Source organism: Doryrhamphus excisus, chromosome 20 (assembly GCF_030265055.1).
Source record: "Doryrhamphus excisus isolate RoL2022-K1 chromosome 20, RoL_Dexc_1.0, whole genome shotgun sequence".
Lineage (NCBI taxonomy): Eukaryota > Metazoa > Chordata > Actinopteri > Syngnathiformes > Syngnathidae > Doryrhamphus > Doryrhamphus excisus.
In genome coordinates, this window is record NC_080485.1 from 13,714,948 (window position 1) to 13,738,141 (window position 23,194).

The 23,194-nt window shown below is 38.5% G+C and overlaps 2 protein-coding genes and 1 long non-coding RNA gene across 5 annotated transcripts in view; 2 read left to right on the top strand and 1 right to left on the bottom strand.

The window, feature by feature from the left end:
* Positions 1-11,630, top strand: part of chrm3a (cholinergic receptor, muscarinic 3a) — a 96,783-nt gene extending 85,153 nt beyond the window's left edge. For all 3 annotated transcript variants that reach the window (XM_058059140.1, XM_058059139.1, XM_058059141.1), the window contains one exon: positions 8,444-11,630. In XM_058059140.1, the coding sequence (XP_057915123.1) occupies positions 8,463-10,343 (1,881 nt within the window). In that variant the 5' untranslated portion in view covers positions 8,444-8,462 and the 3' untranslated portion in view covers positions 10,344-11,630. The remainder of the gene's footprint in view (positions 1-8,443) is intronic.
* Positions 11,631-12,637: 1,007 nt separating this feature from the next.
* The window catches only part of fmn2a (formin 2a), a 43,982-nt gene continuing 33,425 nt past the window's right edge, over positions 12,638-23,194 (top strand). The window contains exons 1-4 of the mRNA XM_058059004.1: positions 12,638-12,944; positions 14,491-16,394; positions 18,924-19,069; positions 21,533-21,682. Coding sequence (XP_057914987.1) covers positions 14,537-16,394; positions 18,924-19,069; positions 21,533-21,682 — 2,154 coding nt within the window. The 5' untranslated portion in view covers positions 12,638-12,944; positions 14,491-14,536. The remainder of the gene's footprint in view (positions 12,945-14,490; positions 16,395-18,923; positions 19,070-21,532; positions 21,683-23,194) is intronic.
* LOC131108179 (uncharacterized) lies at positions 17,438-21,766 on the bottom strand. The gene is made up of 3 exons (XR_009120422.1): positions 21,481-21,766; positions 18,474-18,575; positions 17,438-17,526 (listed from the first exon to the last, which is right to left on the bottom strand). It is a non-coding gene; the product is annotated as an uncharacterized LOC131108179 (long non-coding RNA).

Sequence of the window (23,194 nt, forward strand, 5' to 3'; positions counted from 1 at the left end):
CTTGCTAGCATAAACCCACGTGGCTAGAAATGTAGTTTCCATGAGTAGCTAACGTGTTGTTTGCTTTTTTTTGCGTTTGTTTTCTGTGATCCAATACAAGAGCAGATTTTCTGCAATCAAATACGTGTGCTCTGACAAGAATGAGGCTACACACAAATACAAAAGTTGGAACTGGTTCCACGATTGTTTAATAAACAACTATTGAAAAAAATGTCCAGAAAACAACATAAACATAACGTCAGCTTCCCGGTTCTTCTTGCTAGCATAAACCCGCGTGGTTAGAAATGTAGTTTCCATGAGTAGCTAACGTGTTGTTTGCTTTTTCAGCAATAACCGACTATCCCATGTGTTTATTTGAAGGAAGTGTGAATGTGCACATATAACAGTATGCTCTTGCGCAATATTTACATTGAGCCGTCCCTTCCGCTGCTGTCTTGAGAGCAAAGAGGCGTTTAAGGACATTTATGAGTCTACAAATGTCACGTTGGAGTGGTTGTGATACTTAATGTCACACACACATGGGTTTAGAGCAACAAAGCTGCCCCTATAGTATCTTTACTATATCTTTACTATCCTCCTGGGATTTTCTGTACATTTTCAAGCTCTGAAGGAGGAAGTTCATGCGGACCTTTTGGACTGTATCATGCTGTCTTTGGTATTCAAATCATCCAGCACGTTGTTTAAAATAGCGTCGTCACGCTGCAGCGCAACCTAATCAATTTATCTGCAAACATCTCATCTCATCACAAACGCTGTGACACCATTTGAACTTTTTAACACATTTGAGAAACATTCCCGTGGCGGACGAGTTTGATTGACGTGATAATGTGCTCAGTAGTTTTACATTAAGTCTTACATCTCTTGTTATTCTGATTGACACTTCTTATTATTTTATTCAATAACACACAATATTAAATATTAAAATTAACATTGAAAAAATTTTACATTATTATTGTATTGTATTATTATGGTAATTAAGGTAACATATGATAATATACATTTTACTGTACTAAAGCTTGAGCTTAATTGTTATAATAATAATAACAATAGTAATAACAATAATAATTATTATTAATAATAATATTATTATATAATATACAATAATATATTAATAATATATAATAATAATAATTATTATTATTATTATATAATATAATAATTATTAGTAGTAGTATTGTTGGGCATATGTAATATTAATAATAATTATTATTATCACTGAATAAGTAAATAAAAGTAAAAAAAATAATAAAAGGAAGTTGTAGAATACAACTAAATAATAATTATTATTATTATTATTATTTACATATGTATTTTGTATGTCTGAACGCATGAACGTATGAACTAATGTATGAAAAATTATTGTAATAATAAATATAAACATCTATCAGTGGAGCTTGGGTTCATCCATTTGTCAATAAATCATATTAAATAATTATTATATATATTTTATTAATTAGTATTTTCATTTAATGAATTACAATTTTGTATGAAAATATTTTATTTTTTATTATGTATTTATATTTTTATTTTATTATTATTTACTTTTTATTTTTATTTATTTACTTTTTTATTATTATTTACTATGTTTTTTTTATTAATAATAATTATCATTAACGCAACATCATTCTAAACTTGAGCCTTGAACCAAAGAACCAAATTCAAATGAAATGTTTGTCCTTATGAGTCCATAGCTAGTGACTGTGTGTAAAAATGTTGTTTGCACGAGGTTGCCATGGTGCATGTGTACACACACGTTGTGTTGTGTCATCAATCAGTGTGTACTTCCTGGTCTGCGGTCACTCTAATCTGCATCCTGTATGACGCAGCAATTGTGCACGCTTAATTTGAAATGGGCTTATGTAAGGCGGCCAACTTGGTCTAATGGCCTCCTTCCAGCTGAATACGAGTTAACACAGCCTTTATTTGCATGCAAAACACACAAAGTTGGTTTGGACTGAAATCAGCGTCAACCTTTATTCCAAAATAGTGGCCATCATGTGACCTCATCATTGCTGATAGATGAGATGCTAAAAATAGAAAACTGAGACCATTCGGTGACCTCGTCAGCTCGAACTCGGACCGCTGTCCAAACACAACCAGACAAATGTCAGCAAAAGGCATTGCATTACACAATAAATGAGTATTGATCTGTGTGTGTGTGTGTGTGTGTGTGTGTGTGTGTGTGTGTACCTGAGACTATCACACCTATACGTGCCTGGAAGTTGAAATATGGCGCTTAATGGTGTGCCTTGCACAAACACCCAGACACGCTTTGCTAGCTTTGAGGGAATGGTCTTTTTTTGTCAGCAAGACATTGACTTCTCTTAAAGGCTTAAGTCAACTTCTGAGTAAAAGTAACATACAATTTTAAAACTATTTTGCCATCGGATTCCATGTAAGCTGAAGGAACTTGTTCCAAGCCATCTCAAAACCTTTATTAACTAAACAGGTGTTAACATGTTTTACTCACCCTTTGATAGGCACAAAATAGAGAAGGAATCGTACGGGTGTTTGCAAAGCAGTAGAGACACCTCATGGTCATTCATCGACATTGCTGGAAGACAAGTGCAAAAACAATTCAATTATAATAAAAGTAAAATAAAAGTAAAATGAAGCAAATGTTCCCTAGATGTTGGTCCTAAAAAGCTTTATTCAGTGTACAGGCAATGTCTGAAGTTACATTAATATACTGAATAAGTAAATAAAAGTAAAATAATAATAAAAGGAAGTTGTAAAATATAACTAAATAAAAGTAAAACAAAGCAAATGCTCCCTTACTGTCATTTCAAAACAGCTTTATTAAGTGTACAGGCAATGTCTGAAGTTACATTTATATGCTGAATACTAAGTAAATAAAAGTAAAATAATAACAAAAAGAAGTTACCCAGTGTAAAATATAACTAAATAAAAGTAAAACAAAGCAAATGCTCCCTCGCTGTCATTTTGAAAGAGTTTATATATGTATAGTGTACATGCAATGCTTTAAAAACGGTTATTAACTGTCATGCATGCATAAAAAGAAGTTGACCAATGTAACATAAAACCAAAATAAAGTAAAACTGCTCTCCATTTGACGGACATGTGATAAAAGGGAAGCAGGATGGTGTTTACGGAGCGATAAAGTAATCTACTGGCCTTTAATAGGTTCTCCAAGAGAACAAGTGTAAACAGATGGTAGTTCAAAGCGTAAAAAGAAGTTGCACACTGTAAAATGTAACTAAATAAAAGTAAAACAAAGCAAAGCCTCCCTTTCTCGCTGTCATTTTGAAACACTTTATATAAGTATAAAGCATATATATATGCTGTAAGAAACGTTATTAACTGTCATGCATGCATAAAAGGAAGTTGACCACTGTATCATAAAACCAAAATAAAGTAAAACTGCTCTCCATTTGCAGGATTTGCAAGCAGAATGGCGTTTATCGAGCGATAAAGTAATCTACTGGCCTTTAATAGGTTCTCCAAGAGAACAAGTGTAAACAGATGGTAGTTCAAAGCGTAAAAAGAAGTTGCCCACTGTAAAATGTAACTAAATAAAAGTAAAACAAAGCAAAGCCTCCCTTTCTCGCTGTCATTTTGAAACACTTTATATATGTATAGTGTACAGGCAATGCTGTAAGAAACTTTATTAACTCTCATGCATGCATACAAGGAAGTTGACCATTGTATCATCAAACCAAAATAAAGTAAAACTGCTCTTCATTTGCAGGATTTGCAAGCAGGATGGCTTTTATCGAGCGATAAAGTAATCTACTAATAGGTTCTCCAAGAGAACAAGTGTAAACAGATGGTAGTACAAAGCGTAAAAAGAAGTAGCCCACTGTAAAATATAACTAAATAAAAGTAAAACAAAGCAAAGCCTCCCTTTCTCGCTGTCATTTTGAAACACTTTATATAAGTATAGTGTACATGCAATGCTTTAAGAAACGTTATTAACTGTCATGCATGCATAAAAGGAAGTTGACCACTGTATCATAAAACCAAAATAAAGTAAAAGTGCTCTCCATTTGCAGAATTTGCAAGCAGGATGGCGTTTATCGAGCGATAAAGTAATCTACTAGCCTTTGATAGGTTCTCCAAGAGAACAAGTTTAAACAGATGGTAGTTCAAAGCGTAAAAAGAAGTTTCCCACTGTAAAATATAACTAAATAAAAGTAAAACAAACCCAAATCTTTCTCATTTGAACATAAAATTAGACACATTTAGACACCTCTTGGTACTGTATGATGTTTTACACCACAACAAATGTCAACCACAGTCATAAACACAATATCTCTGACAGTGTCAATCACGACTGAGCATTAAAGGCACATTTTCAATACATCTCTTGTATTATTAGATCAGATGGTACGGTGCAGGTGTCATATAAAAATGACAACATCTCCAGCAAACCAGGATGAATCAGCCCTTTAAAAATGTTATCCAAATGGGGAACAGGACACAGGAGGTCACCCTAAAATGACATTGATGGATCACCTCTATCACCGTTATGGTGGCAGCTCGTTGCAGGGCTCGGAATCTATCGTGTCATATTTCTTAGCGTTGCATCCGCCCACGCTGTCTCAACTAACCCGTGCTCTCAACGTTCTGTAGGACACACAAAGTCTGATGTTTGTCGTTTTTTCTAATGGGATGCCATTTTTCTTGTTGTGCTCTCGCCACCTTTGTCTCACCTCTCCTCATCGGAAGCTTTTACTTTTCTTTTTCCAAGGTAGCAGATTGAGATGATACGCCTTTACCGGTAAAGCTCTTATCTTCACGACGACACATTTTCTCCCTTGGAAGCCAATTAGAAGATGTTTAACACAAGCTGCTGTATGTTCCAGTCAAAGGCTGAGACTAGGAAATTCCAACTAGCCGCTTTTTTTACCCGCCTTGCCTGTCGAATGTTGGGAATTCGGTACATTCATTCATTTATTTTCTGCCGCTTATCCTCACGAGGGTCGCGGGTGTGCTGGAGCCTATCCCAGCCGTCTTCGGGCGATAGGCGGGGTACACCCTGGACTGGTGGCCAGCCAATCATAGGGCACATATAGACAAACAACCATTCACACTCACATTCATACCTATGGACAATTTGGAGTCGCTAATTAACCTAAGTTGAAATATTAAAGAAGTTGCCATAAAGTTGTAATATAATGATAAACCAAGTAAACCTAGAATTACAGTAGCTTTGGGAATGTTAAATATTAAAGAAATATTATGGGAACAAAGTCCGAATATTAGAAGAAGAACATGTAGTATGAAGAGTCATTCATTAATTTTCTACCCCTTTGCCTCACGAGGGTCACAGGGAGGGTGCTGGAGCCTATCCCAGCTGTCTTTGGGGGCGAGAGGCGGGTTACACCCTGGACTGGTGGCCAGCCAATCACAGGGCACATATAGACAAACAACCATTCACACTCACATTCATACCTATGGACAATTTGGAGTCGCTAATTAACCTAGCATGTTTTTGGAATGTGGGAGGAAACCGGAGTACCCGGAGAAAACCCACGCATGCACGGGGAGAACATGCAAACTCCACACAGAGGGTGGAATTGAACCCGGGTCTCCTAACTGTGAGGTCTGCGCACTAACCACTCGAAAGCCGACTCGACTACTCAGTATAGTATTAATTATTATCCATGACAATTATTAGTATTAGTTATTATGGTTGTTTTATTTTTACATAATTATTATTATGAATATTCCAACTGTTATTATTTTTTCATTTTTTCATTTTAGGTGTGCATTTTATATAAACATGATTTTTGCATGATAGAAATAAACTAAACTAAACATTACATGACATTAATGTTGCTTAACTGAATTTAATAACATAGGTTAAGGCTGCAAGGTGGATGAAAGGTTAGCGCGTAGGACTCACAGCAAGGAGACCCGAGTTCAATTCCACCCTCGGCCATCTCTGTGAGAATGTTCTCCCCATGCATGCATGGGTTAGGTTAATTGTTGACTCCAAATTATCCATAGGTATGAATGTGAGTGTGAATGGTTGTTTGTCTATATGTGCCCTGTGATTGGCTGGCCACCAGCTGGGATAGGCTCCAGCACCCCTGCAACCCTCGTGAGGAAAAAGCGGTAGAAAATGAATGAATGAATGAATGAATAAACCGATGGCATAAATTCCTAGAATATGTCTGTGGATTCGCGCATGGAAGGCTCCAAGACAACAAAAATGCCCCAAGCAGTGCACCCCTTTTCGTCGCGGTCATGGTTGCTAACTCCATCTTCACACCTGGACGTGTCCCACTGACTAGAATACTACGTATTGTGTGTGTGGAGTATATCTTATACACCATAGAGGTTCATGTGGAGTCCAGCTTGAGTCTAAAAAGAAGTGGGCATACTGAGCTGTGTCAGGCTGCTTTGGGGCTATTTTACCTGCTCTGCAGGAGCGCTCTTAGATCCAAATACTTGTCCCAGTGGGAGGATGCTATGTGTGTGTGTGTGTGCTTAGTTGTGCATGTCATGATATTTGTGTAAATTGTGCACAGGTAGACTTGGATTCTTTCTTTCTGTCCTTCCTCATCACATCTTGTTTATATTGTCACAAAGACCTCCCACCAGGTTTAATACGCACCCTTAAAAAAAAAAAAAAAAAAAACTATTATGCTGTGTGCTCACATCATCCTCAATGTTTTTTCCTTCAGGAACAAATCCGTCATTTATACAAGTGCTGGGCAGCTAATTTGATGTAAACAGAAGCAAAATATTTGAGTGCATCACACAAACACACACATGGTAATTGCTAAAAAGTCTCCTTCTCAATTTATAACCCAATTATCCAGGAAATGCTCTGACAAAAAAACAGCAGCATCTTCTGTTTTGTTGTTTTGCTCGCCTCCCTCAAGTGACCCTCCTGTTAAAATGCAAACACCATTAACGAGCTATTAGCAATTAGCTCTCGCACAACTAGTTCCTTGCTTTGGCAAGCCCGAAACATACGCCGTGACACAAGCGACATTTTAAACAACAACAAATAATGAGAAAACTCTCCCTGGCATGGTCGGTATTGCCAAAACTTTTCTACAAAAGACTTAAGAAGATGTAAAATATAACTGTAAAATATAACTAAATAAAAGTAAATAGGTAAAATAATAGAAATTAAGAAGATGTAAAATATAACTGTAAAATATAACTAAATAAAAGTAAATAAGGTAAAGTAATAGAAATTAATAGGTTCTCTAAAAGAACAAGTGTAAACAGATGGTAGTACAAAGCGTAAAAAGAAGTAGGCCACTGTAAAATATAACTAAATAAAAGTAAAACAAAGCAAATGCTCCCTCGCTGTCATTTTGAAAAAGTTTATATAGGTATAGTGTACATGCAATGCTTTAAGAAACGTTATTAACTGTCATGCATGCATAAAAGGAAGTTGACCAATGTAAAATAAAACCAAAATAAAGTAAAACTGCTCTCCATTTGACAGACATGTGATGAAAAGGAAGCAGGATGGTGTTTCCAGAGCGATAAAGTAATCTACTGGCCTTTAATAGGTTCTCGAAAAGAACAAGTGTAAACAGATGGTAGTACAAAGCGTAAAAAGAAGTACTCCACTGTAAAATATAACTAAATAAAAGTAAAACAAAGCAAATGCTCCCTCGCTGTCATTTTGAAAGAGTGAATATAAATATAGTGAATAGGCAATGCATTAAGAAACGTTATTAACTGTCATGCATGCATAAAAGGAAGTTGACCAATGTATCATAAAACCAAAATAAAGTAAAATTGCTCTCCATTTGACAGACATGTGATGAAAAGGAAGCAGGATGGTGTTTCCAGAGCGATAAAGTAATCTACTGGCTTTTAATAGGTTCTCTAAGAGAACAAGTGTAAACAGATGGTAGTACAAAGCGTAAAAAGAAGTAGCCCACTGTAAAATATAACTAAATAAAAGTAAAACAAAGCAAATGCTCCCTTGCTGTCATTTTGAAAAAGTTTATATAGGTATAGTGTACATGCAATGCTTTAAGAAACGTTATTAACTGTCATGCATGCATAAAAGGAAGTTGACCAATGTAAAATAAAACCAAAATAAAGTAAAACTGCTCTCCATTTGACAGACATGTGATGAAAAGGAAGCAGAATGGCGTTTACCGAGCGATAAAGTAATCTACTGGCCTTTAATAGGTTCTCCAAGAGAACAAGTGTAAACAGATGGTAATACGAAGCGTAAAAAGAAGTAGCCCACTATAAAATATAACTAAATAAAAGTAAAACAGGGCAAATGCTCCCTCGCTGTCATTTTGAAATAGTTTATATACGTATAGTGTACATGCAATGGTTTAAGAAACATTATTAACTGTCATGCATGCATAAAAGGAAGTTGACCAATGTATCATAAAACCAAAATAAAGTACTGCTCTCCATTTGACAGACATGTGAAGACTTGTCGTCTAACCAATTTCTCTGTCCCTTTGCACCGTTTCTCTCTTTTCAGAATATGCCCGGACATAACAATGACCTCCAACAGCACAAACCCTGGTCTCTTCCTGATTCCCGAAACCTTGCCACCCTCTGCGGGATCTCACCCACAATCCAACGCTCTCCACCAAGCAGGAACATTATCCTGGTTGGTTGTCCACCCGAACGCCCTGGGTGACAACTCCTCCTCCGTCGTTTCCCTCTTCAACATCACCTCGGGATTACAGCCTGGCAATGAAACGTCAGCTCCGGATCCTTTGGGTGGGCACACCGTGTGGCAGGTGGTCCTCATCGTGCTGCTGACAGGGATGCTCTCCCTGGTCACCATCATTGGGAACATCCTGGTGGTGGTGTCCTTCAAGGTGAACCGTCAGCTAAAGACCGTGAATAACTACTTCCTGCTGAGCTTGGCCGTGGCCGACCTCATCATTGGGGTGATCTCGATGAACCTCTACACAGCGTATCTCGTGATGGGGTACTGGGCATTGGGGAATTGGGCCTGCGACCTGTGGCTGGCTATCGACTATGTCGCCAGCAACGCATCAGTGATGAACCTTCTGGTCATTAGCTTTGACCGCTACTTTTCCGTAACCAGGCCTCTGACTTATCGGGCTAAACGAACGACAAAGCGAGCCGGGATCATGATCGGATTGGCCTGGTTTGTGTCCCTGGTTCTGTGGGCGCCCGCCATCCTCTTGTGGCAGTACTTTGAAGGCCAAAGGACGGTGCCGCCAGATAAATGCTACATTCAATTCCTCCAGCAACCCACCATCACCTTCTGCACTGCCATGGCGGCTTTCTACCTTCCTGTCACCATTATGAGCGTCCTTTATTGGCGCATCTATAAGGAGACGGAGAACCGCTCCAAAGAGTTAGCAGGACTGCAGGGTTCGGGGGCTCGTGGTGGTGGGATAGCGGCGAAGAACGGCGGTGTGGACAGAGCCCGTTTTGCCCGTCAAACTGGCAGTTCCAGAAGCTGCAGCAGCTATGAGCTGACCAGATTGTCCCAAAGAAGAAGCGCCTGTCGGGAGCTTGTCAGTCGGCTCCATTGCTGGTCCGGGGTTAGATCCTGGAGACCTGGTAGTATCCGACAAGGCGAGGGCGATCCGGATCAGAGCAGTAGCGACAGCTGGAACAACAACGACAACGCAGTCTCACTTGAACAGTCCGGGTCATCTGACGATGAAGACTGCAGCGGTAGAGACGGCCATACTATCTTCTCTATCGTTCTCAGCCTTCCTGGTATCAAAGCTGCTGTCGATTCCCAGCTCACTTCCTGTGAAGACCTGGATGAAGCCTCAGAACAGGACCCACTTAAAGGGGCGGAAGACAACCTCGACAGAACTAGTCCCAATGCAGAAAACAGCTACCACCAACGCTTCTGTTCCCGCAAGATTCAGTCCATGCCGGCTATCCAGGCGACGCATAACTCTGCGGATGGGGCGGCAACCACGTCCACCGACCCCACCATGACTACTGGCGCCGCCACCAAATCCCCCACTGTCCCCATGTCCTTCAAGGAGGCAGCTCTTGCTAAGCGTTTTGCCGCTAGAGCTCGGACTCAGATCTCCAAGAGGAAACGCATGTCCTTAGTGAAGGAGAAGAAAGCCGCCCAGACCCTCAGTGCCATCCTCTTTGCATTCATCATCACGTGGACGCCGTACAACATCATGGTCCTCATCAACGCCTTCTGCAAGGGCTGCATCCCGGACACGATATGGGCGGTTGGCTACTGGTTATGCTACGTCAACAGCACCGTCAATCCAATGTGCTACGCCCTGTGCAACAAGACCTTCCGCACCACCTTCAAGATGATACTGCTGTGCCGCTGGGACCAGAAAAGGCGGAGGAAGCAGCAGTTCCAGCAGAGGCAGTCAGTGATCTTCCATAGGAGGATTCCCAGGGAGTCCACGTAAAAAGATGTTGACGTTGGAATGAAAGCAAGAGGCTTCCTTAAAGAGTCTCGTCCACCATAGCAAGTTTGGATGTACGTCCATGTTTATGCTACAGGTGCTCCACAAGAACATTTTGTCTTGGAGGACCAGTCCAGTTCATGTGTTCTAGAAAAGGGCTTTCAACGGAACTTGTCGGCGGGTGAAGTATTTAAGTGCAATTGACTGAAGGAGGCTAAACGGTCGTCACACAATTAAATCTTTCCTCTTTTTGTCGCTAGCTACATTTGTAACGTGCAGAGTGCTTTTAAACACAACTTGGTGTGAATGAAAGAACTAGAACTGTGTTGTGTTCACTGACCATCACATCTCCTGTACATTGCCTTCCTGCTTCGGTACAAGTTGTGTTTTATGGGGTATAAAATATTCTACATTTGTGCAGAATTTTTTTTATTTTTTGTGCTATTTTTTTTTAAATTAATATTCTTGAACCTTTTGAGCCAGTCTTCAAATGATGAATATGAGTTGTGAATATTCCGCACCGTCAGTGAACTGCTCCTGTGTTCAATGTGACGACGAGTCTTGGTTGTGTTCTTGTACTTTTTCCTGTACGCAGTTGTGAATATACAATGATGGTATTCTGTTATGTGTACTTTTCTGACCCACACACTAAAATGTCAATTTGTGTTGACGCTAACGTTGATGTCGACGACAAAGCGGTGTTAATTGAATGACGAGTGCAGTTGTTATTTGGCTGGAGCAACAGCGGCCTCTTGTGGCGACGGAGGGACCTACAGTTCTCACCAGCCCATTCAGCCCAAGTGAAACCAGTGTTCACATTATTTAATAAACTATACTAGTGATTAAACAGGGCGGGGAATTATTATTACGTTTCTGGTTTACTTTACTGCACATAATTCATTTAAATTCGCACTGAAGATTGTTTATAAAAATGGTCAACTTTAGACTACAGTTCTCTACTACCCTCTAGTGGCTGATTACGGTACAGCATTTGAAACTTTTAAAAATCTGATAAGGGACATTTTGATTGACAACTGCCATCTTTAAAATAAAGTGTATACTTTTGAGTATTGTACAATTGACAGCTGCCCTTCTACTGTTTATGTACTGTGTGCAAAAAAAAAAAGATGTTCAAACCATTTTGTCACTTGGTATTTGATATGCACCCATCACAAAGACTTTTCTGAAGAACATTTTGGTCATAAGTACTGGGAATGTAAACATGGTGAACACAAGTTTGTTTTGTTTTGTTACGTTAAAGTATGCCAATCATTTTAAGTCAATAAACAGTCAAAGATGATCTGTCGCCTCATTTTGACAATATAATGACTGGTATAAAGACTTAATTTACTTTTATTTTCATAACAAAATATGTATATATTTATATATATATATATTATTTATAAATATAGATATATAGATATAATATAGAGAGAGAGAGAGAGAGAGAGATTTTTTAAAAAAAATATTATTAAATTAAAAAATATATATGATATATATTTTTTATTTGTTTAAAAATATGGTGAGCATATTTTAAACAAGTTAAAAATATGTATATATATATATATATACATATATATGTGTGTATATATATATATATATATATATATATATATATATATATATATATATATATATATATATATATACTTTTACCCATGTTTTAGCTGTGTATAAACGAATGAATGTTGTATTTTAATGTATCTTTTACTCTGTTTACTTGCTTTTATTCAACTCCATTTTTTATGTAAAGCATCTGAGTATTTTGAAACGCGCTATACAAATAAAATGCATTATATATATATATATAAAATCAAATAAAAAAATAGGTTTTTATTTGTTTAAAAATATGGTGACCATATTTTTAAATAAGTTTAAAACATATATATATATGAAAATGTATATATATATATTTATATATATTTTTTGTTTAAAAAATGGTCACCACATCATTAGATTTTTCAGCATATATCTATATATTTTTTTGTTTTGTTTTGTTAAAATTATGGTCACTATGACAAAATAAAAAAAATATATAAAAAAAAAAAATATATATATAAGACAAATTTAATGTTATGTATTTTTTTCTCCATTGTTTCCTTTTTTGTTGTTTAATTGTAATTGTAAAATGTGCCATATGTCATACTATGTTCATAATGGGCCTAGGTTTGCATATTATGTTAATATGTTAATTCATCGATCAGGATGATTGCTTTGTTTGCTGTCAGTAGAGAGAACACACCTGCCACCTGTGTCCTAATTTGGGGGTTGTCCTTTAAAAGGAGACAACAGGCTGTGATTGACACCACTTTGTCAATGCGGCTTATCGCTTTATGTCGGCCATGACATATATCACCACCTTTTTGCAATGTAACACTCCACCAACGGTGTGAAAAGGACAAATAACAATAAATAGTACTTGTGACAAGTCCAAGTAAGGAGTAGGGAGGGGGTCCTGCTGCAGGGACAGATGATGATGATGATGACGGCAGACATGTGATGAAGCAAATACCAACTTCATGTGACCCATGGCAGAGGAGCGTCTCCTAGAAGAGGACAAACATTTGTTTGTCTGGTTGTCTTCGCTCCGTTCACTGCATTCAGGCAAGTTCTCTCCTTTTTTATGTATTTTTATTTCATGTATCCTTCATCTGATATATAAGTATATCATATATATATATAAGTAAGTTGACTAGATGCTTGGATGTGCTGAAGAATAAGCGTCAATCAGGAGTGTTGCTGGAGTGTCCAAACTTTTACAGTTGACCTTCTTGTGTAAATCTGACAATGATACTTTGGGAGTGTTTATGTTTTATTTATCATCTCTGCAGATGTTTTGCTTGAATTCATACTAAAAAAAAACACTGAAAGGTTGAGTAGTAGTACTTTGGTTTTCCTGCACCACACCCAAAGACGTGATCTCCCTACTGCATCAAGTATATGAATCAATTGTGCCAAATATTTTGTGAAAATGTGCCAACAAGTAGCAGTTGTTTGGATTTATGTGGTTTTGGATGTGTCAGCTGACATCTAAATAACATAAATTGGATGCTTTTACCGTGAGATATTCTTCAATGAGCACTTTGGTTTTACACTAATGGCAGATTCATGTTTAAATCATATTTTCTTGTGCAGTTCAAATATGTTTCTGGTGTGTCAGTTAACAAGAAATCATAAATAAATCACTAATTCTCATCTGTTTGTTTTTTTTTACATTTTGAAATAAGAGTTAAAATATTATTATTCAATTGTGTGCAAGAAAAATCCCCACAAAATAATAAATAATAGAGTTATTAATACTATTATTTAAATTGTATGGTATATGTTTTTGGAGAAATAACAATTGAGATCGCTGCACGGTGGTTGAGTGGTTGGCGTGCAGACCTCACAGCTAGGAGACCTGAGTTCAGTCCCACTCTCTGTGTGGGTTTTCTACGGGTACTCCGGTTTCCTCCCACATTCCAAAAACATGCTAGGTTAATTAGCGACTCCAAATTGTCCATAGGTATGAATGTGAGTGTGAATGGTTGTTTGTCTATATGTGCCCTGTGATTGGCTGGCCACCAGTCCAGGGTGTACCCCGCCTCTCGTTCAAAGACAGCTGGGATAGGCTCCAGCAACCCCCGTGACTCTCAAAGGGGTAGAAAATGAATGAATGAATCTTCGTACTACATGTTCTTCTTCTAATATTTGGACTTAGTTCCCATAATATTTCTTTAATATTTAACATTCCCAAAGCTACTGTAATTCTAGATTTAGTTGGTTTATCATTATATTACAACTTTATGGCAACTTCTTTAATATTTCAACTTTGGTTAATTGGCGACTCCAAATTGTCCATAGGTATGAATGTGAGTGTGAATGGTTGTTTGTCTATATGTGTCCTGTGATTGGCTGGCCACCAGCCCAGGGTGTACCCCACCTCTCGCCCGAAGACAGCTGGGATAGGCTCCAGCACCCCCCATGACCCTCCTGAGGATAAACGGTAGAAAATGAACTAATGAATGAACAATTGATATCCTTATTTTTAATTTTGATTATTTTTCATTTATTTTAATTTTATTGGTAGAAGTTGCCAGTAAGCAACAGCCTTTTTCATATTTGTCTTGTCTGACAATAAACTCATTCATCTAAACTTGTGTTCCTTCAGCCCGCTTCGGTCGTCCTCCCCCCTGGATGACACCACACCGGTCACCATGCACACTATTAAGACGGTGGAGACCCAAGTGCCCTTTCTGAAGGAGAGTTTCTTCACCAGCACCTTCAAGGACAGGAGGAAAAGCAGCGCCACCAACGTCCTGCGTAGACAACAACAATCTCAGCCCCATGTTCAGATCCTTTCTGAGCATCCCAAGCATTCCCCTGCCAGGGATCAGCGACTCGCTCGCTCCAACAGCAGCCCGTTATGCAACAGATCTGACTGGACGGGAGCAGGCGGGGATAAGAGGGAGGGGCAAAAGGAGAGGAGACCCCTGACAGGGAGGGGTGGAGAGAGAGGAGTGAACGGCAGCGAGGCCGAGGCTGTCACCGCCAGTCTCCGCCTCCTCTCAGCATCAGCATCATCCTCACAGCTGCCTCCAGCTCTGCCGGGGAAGCAGACGGGATTAAGCAGAGGATCCCGGGAGGATCCCCGGAGTCATGGCCAGCCTCGACCCCAGCAGCACGGCCTCCTAGCCAGGGGTGTGCGCCTGCTCCGGAGCATGGGCAACCAGGAGGCCAAGCAGAAGAAAGGAGGTAACGGCGGAGGGGGAAAGGATGGCGGGTGCGACTCCGGGGAAGTGGATAAGAAATCCAAAAAATCCAACAAGGCGAGCAAAGCAGGTGGGGAGCAAAAGAAATCCAAGTCAGATTCCAAGGTTTCTGTTTTCTCCGGGATGAAAATCAGGAAAAGTTCCAAGGCCAAGGCTTTGTCCAAGGATGACTTGCTGGAGGACGAGAGGTCAGGAAATGCAGGCCTTAAGCAAGGAGCCAGCCAGTCAGCTGACGAGATGGGAATGTTGTCGGAAAGTGAGCTAAGCCGCTTGACCGCAGGAAGCCAGCAATCCATCCTGGATGACATGTGCCGAAAGACCAGCTCCGGATCGGATGTAGACCTCTACAGTTTTCACTCGGCACCAACTGACAACGAGGATCTGTTGTCTGACATCCAGCAAGCCATGAAGATCCAATCGGGTGACGGGGTTCTGACTCAGGGGTCCACTTTCCAAGGAGGCCAAACCAAGCTTCTATCCCATCAGGCTTTCAGCTTTGACAAGGACTCTCAGAGGAACACAACGGAGAGCACGCCGATGTCAAGAGATTCATCAGTGCCTGGATCGCTGAGTGAAAGTGGACCGTCGTCGGTGCCGGACACTGAGAGGAGCAGTGGAAGCCTCTTCCCAAAAACCAACAGCACCTACAGCTTCCCGGACACTTTGACCACCACTACTTCCTACGAGAGCGCCGAGGACGACGCCGGTCAAGAAAACTGGGCATCTCAAAGCAAATACCCGGGTGTGCCATGCGTTCGGGTGGAACCTGTGGGTGCTAGTCCTCACAAGAGCGCAAGCAGTTCGGATCTGTTCATGGCGCCAGTGGAAGATGACGGCAGACAGGACTTCCTGTCGCTTCGGAAGAAGAACAGTTTATCAATAAGCCAGCTTCCGACCGAGAGTCCGTCTAGTTCTCAGCCGAGACCAGCTTCCACCATGTCCCCGTCCACTGTTAAACTCTACCCCCCAGTGCACCCCTCCTACGTGAAGACCACCACCAGGCAACTCACCTCGCCTATTGCATCCCCCCTCACCAGCCCCTGCGTGCCCAGGAGAATAGACCCAGCCGAACCAGGCGACGCCCAGGTAGGCCGGGGACGCAAGCAAAGGTCCAGCTCCATCGCAGGGCCGCTCGGCACCTCTGCCGACTGGTCCGCCGGACAAGATGGAGCTGGAGCTGAGTTCTCGGAGCAGGAGACTTCAGAGAAGAGTGGGGCTTACTGGACGCTGGGTTCCAGGAGGGCCCAGTATGGACACTCCAGGTCCTCCAGGGCAACAGCATCTTACCTGGACATCTTCTCAGGTGAGTCGTGATGAAGTACTGTATGTCTAGTCTTGTTAGTGTTTCTGGTTCAGCTTTGAGGGACTAGGAGGTACTTGAGGAACCAAGTAGGCGGGGCCTATTGGATATTGAATGTGAGTGAGTGAATGAAGAAGCATGAGGAGGCGTGTCTGACAGGAAGTACCGCTAAGGAAGCCATTGTAACAAATATTTGTGTATAGTAACTTGTAGAAATACCAGTTGGGGAACTATACTGTATGTACCTGTATGCAGGTACTGAAAGAAGGGTAGATATTATGGCAATGGTAATGGTTTAATTTCATTTGAACATGCATCAGATTACAATTGAATGCATCACATAATCAGTTCACAGTTCCACATGTCCAAAAGGAGTAGGAAGAAGCAAAGCTTATTAAATCCTACCCCTTCATCTGGTACTTTTACAATCAGTAACTGTTACATTTGTTCACTTCCTGCTTTCCATAATTTTTTTTTGTTTTTTTTTTTTTAATAATGCACCTCATACCGAAGTACGAGGTGATATGACCATACATAATGACATAATGGGTACCATAGTAAGTATCAATATAATGATATATATAGCACATAATGTGCTAATATAGATACTATATATTTAGATATGCCTGACTACTGAAATCATGACCACTTTTAAACTCACTGTAGGAACTAAAAATGTATTTATTTGACTTTTTAAACATATATGAAGTTTAGCAGGTTAAAAAAAAATATTTATTTATTTTTTCAATCTATGCACCTCCCCTGAAGACGTCTGGTGCCTCTTTATACGGGTAATATGTCATTATTGGGTGAGTGTAATAATGTGCTTTACTTTTTATGCAATTTTACATTAAATTTACCGCAGAATAATTTTTTTTATCCGAGTCAGACTCCCTTATGCAATTATATTACGGGAAAAAAAATGTGATCATCACATTATGAAGCGGTTCACTGCAGGAAAATGAGCAGTGAAGCAGAAAGGAAACAGTGTAAGCTCCCTATGAAGGAGTCTTTAATAAGGCCTGTGTCTCCTAAAACAATGCTACCTTGTTCCGATCCTTGCTTCATTTGATGAGCTCAGCTGCCCGCCATTGTCTGTATCGGTCTGTCCCACAAAATGACGACCACGATGACACTAAAACACACACACATTTACCCAGAATGCACCACTGGGGGATGCTAAAGCAAAGTGACAGTTTATCCTCATGATAAGTATGAGTCATGACATGACATCAGTTCACATTTCATCAGGTGGGACAGAAAAATAAAGGTATTTTTTTGTAATAATGATATATCAAAATATTAGGTTACATTCACTTTCATTCATTCATTCATTCATTATGGCAAACCACGCTTCCCTGTTATGAAGCACAATAGTGTCCCCCCAGTATGTATCAATATATATATATTGATATATTTGTATGTATCAATACATACAAATAAATACAACTGTCAACTGCCCTGTCATTTATCGTCCTGTTCATAAAATAGTGTAAAAATTTAGGATGTCAGATAATTATCGGCCTGATATCAGCAGAAAAATTATGGTAATGTTAATGGTTTAATTTCATTTGAACATGCATCAGATTACAATTGAATGCATCACATAATCAGTTCACAGTTCCACATGTCCAAAAGGAGTAGGAAGAAGCAAAGCTTATTAAATCCTACCCCTCCATCTGGTACTTTTTTACAATCAGTAACTGTTACATTTGTTCACTTCCTGCTTTCATAATAGAAATTTAAGTTTTTTTTTTTATTTATTTTTAAGTAATGCACCCCGTACCGAAGTACCATAATGGGTACCATAGTAAGTGTCAATTATTATTAAATAATATAATAATAATATCATAAATATCATGAAAAATATCATTATCATGAAAACCAATATTGAAAATATATATAATGTATACAACATAGGTGTTCATTCCATCACAGGAGCTATGTCATGTCACACATATCGGTATTATTTGCTGATATCGATATCAGAAACTGAAAGTTGGACCATATCGGACATCCCTATTAAGATATAAGTATTTTTTTCCCCTTTTGCTAGGGTGCATGAGTCGGATTTAGGCGTACCAGATCAAGCATCCAGAGAGAGTGTGTGAGGATTTGTCTGGCCATTCTTTGCCTGCACGTGATGCTGCTGAATTTGGACAGTTTTCCAGGTCACATGCAGCCCTGAGGAGAGAAGAAATGGCAGTGAAAGGAAAGCCCAAACAATTTGCCACGGCTTTTCCAGGAGCATCAACTGACGCTGTTGTAATTCAACCCGAGCCAAATATTACTCGATTAATAAGAATGCTGTCACAATCAAGCATACAGATGATTTTTAATAGTATTTTTATAAAACTAAAATTGATCTATACGGTTATAAGCGTTCCATTTCTGTAGGATGGTGATGAACCGGATCTGCACAATTAACACCATCACCTCATATGGAAGGAAGCGTGCAGGTGTTTCATTAGCACGAAGCAAATGTTTAAACAGTTGGAAAGTGACGTCAGTGATGTGTTTGTGTGTTTCCAGGCCGCTCTCTGGTGGACAGGTTGTGTATGAGTCAGGAGGACGGCTCCTCGGAGGAGCAGGCCAAGGAAATGTGTCAGAGGATGTTGACTCAAGGTCTGCTGCATCCCTTCAGTGACAACAGCGGTGACACCAAGCCAACTTTCAATGTAAGTAATACTAATAATTCACCATACAACGACGATATGTGCTGTGACATGAATGATAATCGAAACGTTTCGGATTCTACATTTTGAAGAACTTTAGGTTAGCCTTTCACAGGGAACTTGCATTAAAAACGAATCGAAAAAATATGATGAGAACAAGGACATTTCATACAATTTCATACCACCAGATGTCTCTTTCTCTCAAACGCTTTCAACATAATTCTAAAATTTTCTTGAGAATTTTTCTGTAACTTCTTCGGAAATTTTCGACACTTATGTTTAAATTTTATAATTTTTTTCTGAATTTGTTTTACACTTGTCAGAATTTTTCAAATACATTTTCAGATGTTTTTTTCTGAAATTATATACAGATTTGTATTTTTTAAATAAAATGTCTATAGTTTTTCTAGAATTTTCTTCTAGGAAATTTTCAAGAATAACTTTTTTGGAAGTTTTCCATACTTTCCATGAACATTTTTCAATAACATCTTAAAAAAATTGTCTACACGTTGTGTAGAAATTTTTCCTAGAATTTATTTTACACTTGTCAGAATTTTTCTAAAACATTTTCAAATGTTTTTCTGAAATTGCCTACATTTTTTTTCGAACATTAAAAAAAATATTTCTCTAAATATTCTAAACTATTTACTCTGTAGGGAAATGTTGTAAAACCTTTTTAGAAATTTTCTACACCCATTTTCTCAAATAAAAAAAAAATCAAAAATATTTAAGAATAAGTGCTTCAGAAATTAAACTTTTTCATTTCTACACTTTTGTGTACAAACACTTTTTGACAGAATTTATTATTTACACTTTGTCAGATTTTTTCTAAAACATAATCAGAACAGTTTTAAAAGCAATTATCAGAAATGTTTTGCTCCCCCCCCCAACTTCAATCTCTTCACTTCTGCAATGCAAAACCAACAAATGACTTCATGATTTTGGCTTTTTAATTTTCACCCTGGCAGGAATATTAGAACGTTGGCATGCAAACGCTAAGCTTGTTGTGGTCACATTGTTGCTTGCGGCTAGTGAGTGAGTGTGTTGTTTATCCTTTATCCCTCATGCAAAATACTGTACACGTTACACGCATGCACTTCCCCCACATGAACGGCATCTAAAACACAACATCAGCATACATAAAGACCACAACCATGCACACTATTTCCCTTTTAATGTCAAGTCGTCTGTGTGTGTGGTGCATTCTTCTTACACAAAAGGAGACAGTGGTCCATGTTGATGGTTTATGCACACATGAGTGGATTAAAAGTCTGCAAACACCCACTCTCTCTCTCTCTCTCTCTCTCTCGCTCTCACACACACACACACACACACACAGTCCCAATCAGCAATGCTTGCGTAGACCATCTGCTGACCATGTTATGTAACAGCTACACACGTGCCTCCATGCAGCGCAGCGTGATCTTCCCCAGGAAAAAAGGGAAAACATGTAAAAACTCCCTTTTTGCCATAATGTAATATGAGGAAAAATGACTTAATTTGAGTAACCTAAGGCAGAAATATTTTCAAAATATTTTTGTAAGTCATATTATATTATATAATATATTATATAATATTATTATACTATATATATACATAAAAATAATAAAATTATGAAAATAAAATATATGAAGATTATTTAAGAAAGGTGAAATATTTGGAAAATAAAGAAGCAGCAAAAATGAAAAAACAAAGCAAAGACTGAAATTAAAATGAAATTAATAATGTAATATTATGAGGAAAAATAACTTAATTTGAGTAACCTAAGGCAGAAATATTTTCAAAATATTTAATTAAGTCATATTATATTATATAATATATTATATAATATTATTATACTATATATTATACATAAAAATAATAAAATTATGAAAATAAAATACATGAAGATTATTTAAGAAAGGTGAAATATTTGGAAAATAAAAAAAGCAGCAAAAATGGAAAAACAGCAAAGATTGAAATTGATACTAATAATGCTTTTTCACCTACAGTATATCACAAAGATGCTATTTTTTTCTTATAAATTCTTAGCATATCTCCTTTACAAAATACCAAAGTATCCGTTGCCACCTGTCATTCTTTATGTTGATTTTTTTAATGAAGATTTAGTAGTCTAAATTTGAAAAATGCTTGCTAAAATAAAGTTGGAGATGTTTAGCTTGATGGTGGGTTAGCATTTTAGCTTGTTAGCTTGTTAACTCACTCAAACTACTCGCTCAATACTAGCTAAATAGTGATAGTTTGGTTTGTTTTGTTTTTGTGTATTTATTGGTGTTTAATGATTATAGTGTTTGAAACTAGCTGGTAAAAAGTTAAGCTAGCTTGCCGTTTAGCTTATGAGCTAGCTAGCTAGCTTGTTCGCTATATGGCTCGACGACAGAACCTTCACCCGGAAATGAATAGCATAATGTTACCGTTTGCCATGGTAAAAGGGGTGGAAGTAATTATTCTTTTAAATTCACGCAGGGGGAGCAGCTGTACACCTGGGCCACGGTGGGCTTGCCAGTGTCCTCACATCTGTGGGAGCTTTATGGGGGTAGAACACCCACCAGAGTGCAGAATTCCAGATCACCTTTGCAGACCAAGACCACAGCAGGAGCAACACCTCACCCGCAGGTAAAGAACATATACAGCGTGTTAGCAAGAATAGTAAACTAATTTGGATGATGCTTATGTTGCATTAATTCTGCATAAATATTAATTTACCTCCTTCACTCCGTATTGACTATTAACTTGACAACATAATTTCAAACGAGATTATAACTGCAATTATTACTTTGTCCACCAGAGGTCAGGCTTGTCTAGCTAGAACGACCACAAGCTACCTCTGCTTGTTTAATTCAAGAAATATTAAAATTCACACACATAAATACATTTAATTTACACAATTTTGTACAATACAACACACAATGTTGTACAATATATTTCAAAGCTTCCACAACAGTGTTTTGAAAAAGTGGTGTGGCAATATAAACAATTTAAAAGTGCTATTAGCAAGCCCAACTGGGAAAACGCCATGTTTGTGTGTGTAGCTTTAATGCTAATGAGTTTTTTAATGAGTGTGTGTCTCCAAGAAGTGCTATTTTGCACTTGATCCAGTTTTTACATACACACTGGAACATAATATATGCCATATATCACATAAAAACAGCAGGAAAGAGGACACAAACATTAGCATTAGCAACACTAGCCTAGCTATGTGAGCTACACTGCTTATATTAACAGCAGCATCATGCAAGGTTAGCTTATTTTAAGAAAACCATTACATTAACAGATCCACATCTGATAGATAATTAGCACAGGCTTTATTTTAACATGTAGCAAAAATAATATTTTTTTCATCCAAATATTAGCGCAGGAAACTGACCAATTTCCAACTCTTATCTTAAAATAATCCTTATATTGTCCCTACTTCCTTCCGGGAAAAAGGAAGGGCAGTCTATGATATCGCCTTTTGGCATACGTTACCATGGCAATGCATCGTATGCTGGGCTGCACTGGCTTTATCTGTGCTTTCCACTCGTAAATACCTCCAAGCATCCTAGCACGACATTGACTGTATGTGTGATTGTGTGCAATACAACACGCAACCACTTAAGTAACCTATGCTACGTAATAGCGATAAAAAAAGCTAGCATGCAAAAATATAGTGGTGCAAATTAATGTATTCATTGTATATAAGTGTATGCATGTGCTAGCAAGGGTGCGTGCATTCAGCATGCTAATATATAACAAATTTATCCTTTGCAGTCAGAGGCAGAATCATGCTATGAGGTCGGACGTTTTTCCTTCATGATGTCATGAAGAGAGCCAACTTCAAAAGGGAGCGCTTGAACGACTTTTCGCTCAAGTGGAAGGGATTTTTCACATGTTTGCGAGTCTTAGGACATTATTCCGAAGTCCATTTTGCCTGATATGGGACCTTTTAATAAAAGGATTATTTTTGATGCGACCACAGAATTTGAGACTGTGTAAGAGCGACCCTCTTTTTCTCATTTGAAGCCCAAGGAGGCTCCATGTCTCTGGGGTGAAATCTCTCGGTATCCCCCTCATCCCCTCTGGAGCCATGAGGTCTGATAGTCTAGACGTTATGGACTTTGTTGACTTATATGTAGTTTACAGTTAGCC